Source organism: Opisthorchis viverrini (genome assembly GCF_000715545.1).
Source record: "Opisthorchis viverrini unplaced genomic scaffold opera_v5_56, whole genome shotgun sequence".
Lineage (NCBI taxonomy): Eukaryota > Metazoa > Platyhelminthes > Trematoda > Opisthorchiida > Opisthorchiidae > Opisthorchis > Opisthorchis viverrini.
Window position 1 is genome coordinate 1,145,201 of NW_008751713.1, and position 12,187 is coordinate 1,157,387.

The window sequence follows — 12,187 nt, forward strand, 5'->3', positions numbered from 1 at the left end:
ATTGTAACTTTAACTCTTTGGCGTTTGGTCGGAGAGTACTGGAATATTGAACATGAAACAGGTAACCTTAGGAAGACGTCATAAAGTCACTCTCCACTGGTTCACTGGGCCAATTATACTGGCTCGCTTTGTTGTCGACGATGCTGGCGGGCTTGGCAGCGGCTTGGATTGAATGCGTTCCCGTTCTTGCGAGGCAAGATGGTAACCCAGACTTACGTAACAAATGATCCAAGCTACTTCAGCCCAAGAGGCCTCCTCAGTTGCTTGAGTGACTCGGACTCACCGCATATTATTCGACTGCGACTGCATCACTACATGCATATTGCGATCGTACTGCGGATACACGAGTGTTCAAAGTCCCCAGAACCTAATGGACCTCTTGGTCGGAGTCCGCATTTTTCAGTAATAGAACAGGACTGCTTTTACGACCATTTTGTGGACACGGGTCTTTAGTCTGGACTGGCACTCTGAAATCGATTGCCCTATTGCTTTAGTCCATCAAGGACACGTCATATCTCCCGAAAATTCGGTTGCATATTGTTAACACTGAGCTCCAACCAAAGCGAGGGCGACACCTCTGACTTAAGAACCCACGATTGCCTCAAGGTCATACGCTGATTCAAATGAAAAGCCATCCGAACCGGCTAGACGTAAAATGAGCGTGCAGAAACGCGCCAGCATCTTTGACCAAGGGAGCTATCTGACAACGACTGCTGATGCCGCTTCAGCGTATGCCATACCACAACACCCGTAAATGTGACCACTTTTGTGCCAAAATTTGGGAAAATCAACATTCAGCCTGGCTGAACCAGGCAAGTGTTCATTCGGTCCCCGCCTATCATATTTTCTGTAGCAGGACCCATGAACAAACTCTAAAGGCATGATGATGAATCTTGATGGTAAATACCGGTATCATATTTTAAACACTGATGATAATGCGATAATAATGTGGTGATGATCGGTCTCTTCTCAAAGCAAGACCCGCGAAAAATCCAGTGGAACTCAGTGAATCGGATGATAGTAGCAAGACTGAGCAAGATTGATCTGATGATCCGAATCTGGTAAAATATTTCTATCTGGATGACGGGACGTCAACGAATACGTAATCCGGTGTATGAGCAACTGTGGCGTTTTGTACCTTTTTGCTTTCCTTATAACAACTATTATTGAGTCTGTTCCATTTGACCTCGTTATTATTGTATACCCAATCTAGCGTTATTATTTTTATTTCTATGCCACACACTAGCAAAGTAGCTTATTAGGTAGCCAGACCACTACACAACACACGTTATTCGAAAGAGTTCGAACAGAGGGTAATCAACGGCGCTTATGGATAAATGTTGCATCTCTTGCCTGAATATCTCGTCTTTGTGTTTTAGCCTGGATTTACCCACGTGCAGAGGCCTACACCCTGGGAATGACAGATCACGAAACCCATCAACTTTTGAGGTGTAACGCGTTAATGGAGTGTGGTGTCAGTGAGACTGTTTGGGGAAGAAAATGTATTCGATTCTGTTCTACGCCCTCGTTGGCTTAAAAAGCCGTAATCATCCACGGCAGGGTTCCGAAGCAATAACCGGCATTATTCGGTACAAAACTTTGCCCTATTGTGCCAGAAGCCTAAAGTTTCCAGGCGTCTAATTACGTCTCATGATAGACCAAGAGAGAGCACCTGGAACAAAACTTCGTTGGAATCAAACAGGTATAAGCAGGGTGAATTGTGCGCGGTCTGTTTCATCTCACATGCAGAATCCGGCCTATATAATCGTGTACCAACTTGTGATAGCCAATTTAAAACCTTTTCCCCAATTGCGAAAACTGGTACCTTATTCAGAATGTTCCAAAAATCAGTTAAGCAAACACAGGGTTTATATGCCTGTGATCTTCGTTCGAGTCACCAAAATGGTGTCTGCTCAAATGCACTGATAAGGCGGTGATATGCTTTTTGAATTTGCCGGTCCAGGGCAACGTCTGGCAGTACTGATCAGGGATTTTGGGAAGTACTGCTGCACCTGAACAACAAATGGTGTCTTAACGTCACCTAGCGATCGCATGTCTACTCCGTAGAGTTCATCTTGTCTGTATCCATCTGCATTTCGCGCCTCTTTAATGGAACTTTCCGCCCGCATCTAAGGTTCAAGGACGAAGAGTTGTCACTTCTGAATGAACGGAATATCCTTCAATCTCGAGAAGATATGGTTGAAGCACATGAGCGTGATTCGTTGAATACATCAACGAGGCCTTCGGGCTTAGGCAAAATGCATCATTGTTGGGTTAGAGAACAAATCGTGACGAAGGCGTAGGACCGATTCACGAATCAGCCCTGCCTTTTGGTTGCTCATTTTGAATATTTGGTTGCTGTGAAACGCGTCTCGTGGTTCTTGACCCATTCCCACTTAGAGTATCATCGTCTCCCGGGGGACTAATTCCCAATGACACTCTGTTTGAACAAGGTTCTTAACAGCCAACACACGATGAGAACACGGTAAGAAGGTTTGTACGCTCAGAATGCACAATTTTAAGACAATTTTTCGCTCATTTCGCGTAACTGCTTCGAGTAACTGCCTTCCTTTGACAGCTGTACACGCCCCATCTAGTACCCAGTACTAAGCGCTTCGACAAAACTTTCATGCGAGACAACGCGCTGGCAAGTCCACTGCCCCTACGCTGAGGATTTAAACAACAGTGCTGTAGCCTTTTATCTCTCGGGCCCTCCAGGTGAACGGCAGCCGCTGAAGGACAAGAACAAAAATGACGCGGATTACTTGGGTGAAAGCCTCAATCTCGTGTATAAATCTGCCAGCCTGTGAATGTGTTTACATGCGGACTTCTACACAGTGAATATAACAGCTGGCGACTGTGTTGCACACGAATTGTTTCTCACATTAAACATACTAGCGCTGATTTCAACTGGAGGAAGAAATCCAGTTGAAAGGTGGTTAAATCACAAATAAAAGGAACGGAAATAGAGATCACTCAGTGTTTTCACCACTCAAGGACAAAAATTGACACGTAACCACTGAATTCGCTACTTCTGTATGTGGCTCAGTGGTCGTCCGCGACCTATTTTGGACTCGAAAAAATTGGTGCTAGTCAGTCTTGTTTACATGATTTGTGTATTCCGCGGTTGTTTTTCAAAGGATTGAGGTGTTTATTACAACGGAGCTTGTAGCGACCCAGTCACCCACATACTTGACTGTTCAACTCAATCGCTCACTGGATCGCGAGGCTTGTCTATTTCCTCTTACGCACGTCGCATTAAGCTGACACATCGGACATCGATTGTCTGCACCGCATAGTCAGCGTAGCAAACACTCATGTGCCGACGCGCCCACATACACGCACTGGGACCTACATAAAGGCAAACCGAACCCAGTCAAGACACAGACTCACGCGCGCGCAGGCAGCAGGACGTCAACCTCTCCACAAGTCCACGGACAATCATGGAACACGTGTAGCAGCCAAATTTCGGAGAAAACACGTTACCGCCGTCCGGACTTTCACCAAGGGACTCTCACATACGATAAGTTCCTTTTTGACTTGCTCCCATTTCGCATTGTATTCATTTTTATATGTGCCATAGAAATACTAAAAACCTCTATTAGTGCACACATACACCTTCTGATTTGTATTATGGCCATCACTACCTGTGCACTAATAAGCCCACATGTACTCCCAGGAATTATAGTTATCCCGGTTACTCGGCGATTAGTGTAAGCAGTGCCCAAACTGCGATTTAACGGACAGCGGCACTAGCCCAATAGAACGAGTTAGAACTCCGCGTTACAGGAAGCGACATGAAAGAGAAATTCTACTGTTGGTAGTGTGGGGAGATTTGAGATTTCTGTGGTGATTTCTTCCTGCAAGTGAAGCCAATCTGTGCTTTTCAGCATAGATTGGCTTTACTTGCAGGACGAAATCTCCACAGAAATTCTGCCGTCTAACTTGCAAACGCAGTCCATAAACCAGTGTTTTTAAGTATACAGGTCGTCTCCGAACGCATTTGGCGACGGACTTTTTCAGGGGGCCAGAGCTTACCATTCAGTAGAGATATTCGGGCCTACGAGAACCCCTAACAAGCCCGTTTACGGCAACTTTACCATATCGAACGTCTAAAAGACCAAACTTTCATACGCCTCTAACCAACATACACATTGCAGAATCAGATACACGTTTTGTGCGCAAGGCAAGCACATATGTCACACTGCATCAAATACAGTTAGCACCCTGAGCCCGAAAAATATTCCTCTTCACAGAACAACATCTAACTTTCAGTTCCTCACTCGTCAGATTCAAACGGTCAAAAAGCCACATTCTTGTCATAATAGAGAAGTGGTACTTGCTCATCTCCGGACTACATTTTTAACTACCTGGCCTTTCTGGTGTGGCGAAAAAGTTCCTAAGACAGATCTCATGAGACCAGTTGGCTGGCATCCACATCAAATTCGAAAACCATCTCGCCAGGCGCCTTGCTTAACTTATAGGCGGCGGCTGGTTAGATTCCACACTGCCCCACCCCACAACTTTGCAGACCAATATAGTGAATGGAAGACTACACCGAATGGAAAAAACCACCCGAGGAAACCAGAAGGCTTATTCTTTTATTACTGGTTTAACTCGGGTCTCATGATCGGCAATGGTGCGATTTGCGTCGCCAAGCTTCCCGAAGCACTTCCGTGCTCGCCACTTTGGGGTCTATCCGAATTTCAGCGACAGCATGCTGTGCGTGAATGTCGATGTAGTTACGACGTTATCACTAGCGTGACGCTTCAACCTCTATGAGCAAAGGTGGATGGGCACTTCTCCCAGAGGGCCGACGGGAAGCAACTTCAACGCTCACGGCTGGAACGCTTCAGACAATAGATGCTAGAAGATCATGTATAGTTATTTAGCCTTCGTTAATCGGCTGAGCAGTAAACGCTGCCCGTCAGTAATAAAATTAAACCAAAGAACCAGCAAAAAGCCACGGATGAGTGGTCTTGATTCTCGGATTCGCTATTATTTATCTTTCATTCCACATATTTGTTTCTGCACATACCATCAGAAAGCTTTGTAATACTTCTCTTTTTAAATAAATTTCTCCACCACAGTTTTTGCTCTCTGCATTCCGCTAGCCAACGAGGAGCGTCGGTTGGTGTATGCGCAAAATTTTTGGGTGCTTCACCATCGCTTATATATCAATACGCGTTCATCCCCATCCAATGATTTCTGTGAAACTAAAATGTTATCAAGATTATCAACTTAAGCGTATAAATACCTACATTTATTGTGTTTATACTCTAAATATTAGTGTAATACTATACTAAGCTTGCCTTAATTGCCGAAAAACGCTATTCGCTCAAATTGTACGTATCCAGAGATGCAAATGGAGTTCTTTACAGCATACAATACACTGGAGTACAAAATTTCTGCATACGGGTTGGCCTAGTATACAAACTTGTAACTGCTATTTTTCTGCCAAAATAGAGAGTTCTGTCTCTACACTTAAACGGGCATTATTCAAATTGACCATAATGATGGAATCATTCGTTGACTCCCACGAAATCCCACGAAAAAAAAGCGCGCCCCCTTTGTAATGTGACCTTTACGCTCAGTGTTCCAACAACTTGAGTGAAAGTTGGAAGGTTGTCAAAAACTATATATGACACATTTGCTTAGGTCAAGCAGCCGCCTGTCAGACGATGGTATCCAGTAATTTACAAAGGCACTGGACGTGCGAGCTCCTCCATGGATAGCAGTTTATTTACAGGCCGTTGGATGAGCGAATACCTAGTCACTTATGGCCTCTTCGAGCTCTACGCCTCCATGGACGAAACAGTATTAGGAGATCGGTATTCAATGCGATGCGCCATTGTGATAACAAATCAACTTACTGGACTTGTTCCGGTCTTGGATTCCCTCTTAGTTTTGAGCGTCTTCCGAATCCGTGTAGTACAGGCATTCAAATGGATAAAGAGCGTGCAGAAATGCTGCATCATTGATCCTCAATGAACCACCCTAAAGTTTTGAAGTGCTGCGTTCATCCATCTACTAATTTCGGACAAAAACATCCCAGAAAACGAATAAACAATAAATGTCAATGCAAATCACCAAAGGCTTGTTAGAAAACGAGTCAAGGATGTGTTTGTACACGGACTTCAAGTGACGCCGATCAGAATTTTTCGTCCAAGAGAGGCAGGAACGGGTAACCTAGAAACAAATGTAGACAACTCCCGATTTTAATGCTGGCGAAACAAACCAAAGGGGATCAAGGCCCTCCGAGATCACACGTGGAAAAAAAACAAGCAAATGAGCATCATAAACCACTCGAGAGTCTTAAACTAAAAGGCAGGATAGAATTATTTACTATTTTAATATCTACTTATTTAGCGCCATACTTAAACATTATCGAGATAAGCAAGAATGTTGAACAGCGAGCTGTCTATATCTCTTCAAAAAACAGGTATATAAAGGTTCTCTTGCGTTGAGCATCCACATGGGAGCTCAGGTAAATAGGTTTAAACAAAGTATCTCTGGTCCTGAGATCCTTAGGAAGGGCTACTCTATTTTCTGGGTAGTTGTTGGCTAATCCTTCAATGATACCATAATCACATGAGCCTAAAAACACATATGCAATACTTTTTGCAACGCCTTATGTATTCTGTTTCAACCGCGTCAAACTTGCTATTTTCTTCCCGGTGTTACACAAGTTACCCCTCGGATCCACCGGAAGATGACGCGTTCCTATTACGCTCCTACTCCGGCTTCCACTTCGTACATCTTTTTTTAGTTAGTGTCTTCAACTCTCCAAAGAATCCTATCCGGTGTTACGGCAGGTCATAACAGGTAGGTATCTTGCATCGACATAGGCTCTATTTGAGCAATAGGTGTCTGCACTCAGCACGCTGGACCGACCGCCAACAGTCGCACAGGCCAGTTAACACCACTGCTAAACGAGGTTGGTATCAATGAAGAACATATAGTCAAATGTTTACTTCCCCTGGGCAAAATTAACCATGTGCGCGGACTACTGGCTTCAGTTACTACTGTGTCATGGAGCCAGAATCGCAAACATGCTTCGCAAACCACACTGGATGAGATGTCCTTCCCATCCGAAGTTTTTGAATGTAGGTTGGATCAAACTACCCTTTCTGCAACCGTTCCCACAATGTTTCTTAAAGGCTCCACCTTAGATTGAATCCGCCTGCTCTCCCTCAGTGATCTTCAAGATTCACTACCAGGTTCATGCCTACTACTTGCTGATAGTCTGAAATCTTCTAGTTTCATCGCCAGTGCTCTTTGTATCTACACCAGACCAATTCTTGATATTGTTGGAGGGCGCAAGATGAACTTAATCAAAATAGAGATTCTCCGATGAATTGCCGCGAGAATGGCTTCCGAGCTGTTGATCAAGAAATGCACCAGGTGATCCCTACTCTCTTTTTCAGAGAACTGCCCCTCCGCCGGGGCCTGACACCTACTGACGCCTTATTTGACCGAGTTTCGACCGGTGACTTTACACTGGTGCTACTGCTACATGCGGGAGAGTACGAAAATTCTTAAGCATTGAACACCCAGATGTAATTAAAAGCAGTTCTAATCATTTTAAGTATTTGTTGCCACTGATTGCTTCTATATTGCAGCTGTCCATCCCATATCTAGGACCGAGAAGAAAGCACAATAAAATTATTCTTGTTAGTCCTCTTGCTGCCGAGCGTACTGCCCAATGCCGAGAGCTCAAACAACTGTGCTATAAACCATTTAGCCCGTGATTTCCAGTCTAATAAAAGCCAATCAACGACAAGAATAATCAGAATCCAGGAAGCCATTTAAATATCCTCAATTAATCGGTGCGTCCTTGAGGCTGCCATCGTAGATTTGGATCCCTATACTGCCGAACGTGCACCCTTACGAATGTGCTTTTTTCCAAAGGATTACCTTATTGAAGTAATGTGTGGAACTCTAGAGCAAATGTCTTTAAGATACTCGACGGCAGCTTGATTAATCTTGTCTTACAGAGAAATGGGTTGGCGGACTGTGTGCGTCGAACTAAACTGAACGTATATCAGTTGCCATGGCAAGGTAGCACGATTTCAAGTAGGATGGAGACGGGAATTAAGGGCATTAATGACACTGAGGCCAACAGAGTATCGGACAAACAAAACTCTTATATCATAAGACCGCCGTTCGACCAGAAATTTCGTCCATCAATAGTGAAATCAATATTAAGCCAAATTCTGAAAGAACGCCTCGAAAACGAAGCATACTCACCCGAAATTACACACGGTAAAAGAACATGTAATTTGATTGAGTGTCGCAGACCGATGTATTGAAATTGCAGATGCGATCAAACAGACCCTGAAGAATACACTAAACCTGAGCAGATACCGGTACCTCGTGCAGGTAATCATTGGTGAGCAAAGAGGCCAGGGTGTCAAGGTAGCGTATAGGTGCTACTGGGATGCGGACACTGATAACTATGCTGAAGCATCTTTTATGAATGAATCACTTTTTTGCGTTGCGTCAGCCTTCGGTGTATACAGTTACTAATTATGTAAATTCTTCTCGTCAAAATTGTCAGCTTTTAATGCCAGATATTTGTGAATATTTCGAGACACTTCTCCAATGGATGTCAAAATTACGGTAGGCAAAACCATTGTGCAACCGCCAGATTGCACCTAACTGATGGCACATAGGTGATAGTGCTTTACCTTTCATATTCAAGCATTTCATCACCATTGCACCTATATATCAATGGACTGTGTTTCCTGCGGTTTCCATTCTATCTAGGATCTAAATTGTACCTCAAGAGGGACCATTAGTTAATTCTGATAGCAGAAACTGGAACACGGGACGAAGGTTTTGGTCTATCCGTATTTCTATGTTCGTGAATTCCGACGCACGTAACACATTCAGTGATAGTACCGTTGTTAGTCAGATGTACTTGTTGGTTGGGCACTTTTGTATCCTGGCTCGCGCGTTGGTTGTATCAGCTAAAAGGGTAGCAGAAGAGATTGTAGTCTTTTAAGATTTGGATACTAACCCCTGGATTCCACGTTAAATTCTTTAGCCAATCGTGTAGGAGGTGGAGCCGGCTAGCCGCTTCTCGTGAAGAAGAATTCGGACACCAAATAACCCTTTTGTGGACCATCTTTGGAGTTTTCTGGCAGGTTCCCACAATTCAGACGTTGGAGACGTTCTAGATGTTGGAGATTTTGGATGCGATTGAGATGTTCAGCGTATTTTCAGTTGTCCGGTGTATGAATCTGTTTTGATTATGAGAACACTTATGGCAGCATCCACTTTTACCATAAAGTTATCGCTAAATTGACCGACCCACTGATGAAGTTGAGGTTTTGTGAGAACTCGAGTAAATATTTGTTCTTTGGTGTACCAAAGGGCACGTAAATATATTTAAGACGTTTGGTTTTACGGATGCACCAACTGTCGGAAATCAACCAGTGGTATACCAAGGACACAAGGTCTATCCGACGTCCACAAGCATGTGACCTTCTAACTCCGGATAAAAGGCTGAGCGTTTGGGTCAGGTAGGTCCCATCAGTTTGAAAATGCCAGGTAATGCACCCCCTCGATAATATGTATGCGTAGAACTCCAAACTTCCTGAATATGTATACTGATATACCTTCTGGTGCCCAGAGGGGACTATTTACCTTAAAGCGAAAACTTCAGAAGATAGCGAAGGCAAACCGGGTTAGCAAGAGTGAATCTTTCATAGGAGGACGATATTTCGCGCAAATACCGTGTAATAAGTGACACAGCCAGGTGAACAGGTGTATGCGCCAAAAGTGTGTGCCGTCTACACCCTAATTCGGTAGCCTGGTTGTAATTGGCTTTTGGGAAATAATTCCTACCCCGAAAATCCTCGAGAAACTTGAACGGAAAAGTAAAGCGTATGGAAGAATTGATAATGGGCACCATGGGGCACTGGCACACCAAAGCTGGAACTTTTCCACATGCAACATGCAAAAGATGTCTCAGTGGATGTCATAGTGAATGTCTTCACTATAAGCACTTACCATAATTCCCATGATCAATCTATCTTAGGGAGGAGAAGTTAGAGTGATCACAACCTCTAGTGCCGTAACGAGTGCACCACGTGCAAAAATATATTTTACCGCTCCAGAATTGCAAGATTATCCGCTGAAATATATGCCATAGTATTTGCTAACAACGGCAAGAGGTAACGTGATATCAGGACGAGGGTTACGATGGTAGCTTTCTGCCAGTGCTCAGAAACACAAGTATTATCCAGTTAATTGTGGTAAAACCTCTCCAAAGGTTTCGAAAATTGTTTATTATTGAAAAATCCTTGGATCGATATTGATAAAGCAAAGAGCGGCGTTACGTCGTAGAGCTTAGGAACGGGTGATCTGGTACACATTGTGTCGGAAGCCACTGTCTGAAGGAGGCGTATTAAGGATGGATGTGGAAAGGGAGACAGCTGGCTGTTTCAGAGTCACTAACGGACCACTAGGTATTTATGTTAGAGGTACTGAAGGATGAGTTCTCGTACTCAAATTGGCTGTCTGAAAGAAATATCGTGGGCGATCGAAAATCGAAAGATGGGGACCACTTTCCAAGTTTTTCTGATCCTCGGGTATAAAACTGCTTTAGGTCTGTGTCATTCAGAAATGTTGTCATAAAGAGATGAGACAGTTTTTCCAAATCGGGAATTTCGACCCATTTTACTTGTAGCATCTCTGTGTGGTAAGGATTCCACACCTACCGTAGAAATGTTAAGCACTGGTCAAAGGTGCGGCATTTTCAGATTTCCCGAAATTTCAACGACGAATTGTCGATGGTATTGCTAAGAGGCCCCAGGTTTTGACGTGAACCAGGCTTATGAGACCAACGGAAGGATTGTTGAATGTAAGGATAGTGATTGCCACCTAATTTGCATGAGCCACTTTTCAGAAGCCAAAAACGACGCGATAGGGGAGCAGCGCATAGATTTCAGGGACTCAGTCCTCACAGTTGAAGAAAGAACAAGGCGATACAGCCATGATGGCGGAGAGGGACATCCACCAGCTCAACAGATGAACGAAGTAGGTTAAGAATTGAATTCGTTCCTTGAATTTTTTGCATGGCAAAGTGGGTTCAGCAAAGACGGAGAGCTGTATTCATCAATTTCTACCGGGTAGGAGTGCCACATGTGCGAGAGAGAACGAGATACCACAATAACTCTCAAGTCTTCGGCTGTAAGGCTTCTAAAGATACAATAAATCCTTGATGCATCGTATCTTTCGCAGTTAACAAGTGACGCGAAGCGGGTTAGTTGGTGAGTAACGTGCAAGTTGTATTAATGGGCCATATGCAGTATTATCGATGCTGGCCAGTGTTCTTATCTTGTGTTACTGTCAACGATGATGACCACCTGGAAAGGTCTCACCAGGGGAGCAACAAGCATCACCAATATGAACTGTGGAACTTACATTTGCGTATAGCCCCATATTATGAGGAAAAACAAAAGTAGAAAGAAAATAGAGACCAGTACTAACCTACCGCGAACAGCACAGGTGCCTGAACATCCAAACAATTACCAAAGCAATATGGACGGAAGCTGCTAACATACGCAGCTACAACCACTGTACGACAAGTACGCGGTTATTACAGCTGACAATGATGATGATGCACCATCAAGATGGGCTATTATCCATGTGATACATTACCTTGTAAACAACACGTAAGCTTTGAATATTGCTTTGTGTTCAGGTTCAGGCTTTCTGGGAATACGTTGGTAGTACCGCTACTTTCCCAATTTTTTTAATTTTTAAGGACGACCGGGAACTTTAACATCCAGGATCTCAGGAAAGCACCAAAGAGAAGACATAGTAGCGGATCCATATAAATTCACACTTGTCCTGTTTTCAACTATCTGTAAATATTTTAACAAGGGTTGCCAAGGTATGTGAAGCGCCGGATTATAACAACCTACTCCAGTATGCTGTGTTTATGCACTAAACTTTTCTTATTATACACCCTGGTAAGCTCAATTGGTCCATAGTATACAAGCCAAGTTTGGCTCGGAGCACCAAAAATATGGGGTCGTCTCTAAATCTGGATACTGCTGTTAGTTCGGAGGCGGTAGTCTAAAATTTGAGGACCTAGTGACCATTACTGATTGTGATAGCATGTTTAAAGGAACAATAAATGTTGGGAGATGGTCCGGGAATATATATATATATA

General features: G+C 43.7%; 2 protein-coding genes across 2 annotated transcripts; one reads left to right on the forward strand and one right to left on the reverse strand.

Annotated features, from left to right (window-relative positions):
- Positions 1-1,913: 1,913 nt before the first annotated feature.
- T265_03810 (hypothetical protein) lies at positions 1,914-2,129 on the reverse strand (the record flags this gene model as incomplete). Its single annotated transcript, XM_009168381.1, has 1 exon — positions 1,914-2,129. The coding sequence occupies one exon, from the start codon at positions 2,127-2,129 to the stop codon at positions 1,914-1,916; it is 216 nt and encodes a 71-aa protein (XP_009166645.1).
- Positions 2,130-8,081: 5,952 nt separating this feature from the next.
- T265_03811 (hypothetical protein) lies at positions 8,082-8,529 on the forward strand (the record flags this gene model as incomplete). Its single annotated transcript, XM_009168382.1, has 2 exons — positions 8,082-8,265; positions 8,300-8,529. The coding sequence occupies 2 exons, from the start codon at positions 8,082-8,084 to the stop codon at positions 8,527-8,529; spliced, it is 414 nt and encodes a 137-aa protein (XP_009166646.1).
- Between the last annotated feature and the right edge of the window lie 3,658 nt (positions 8,530-12,187).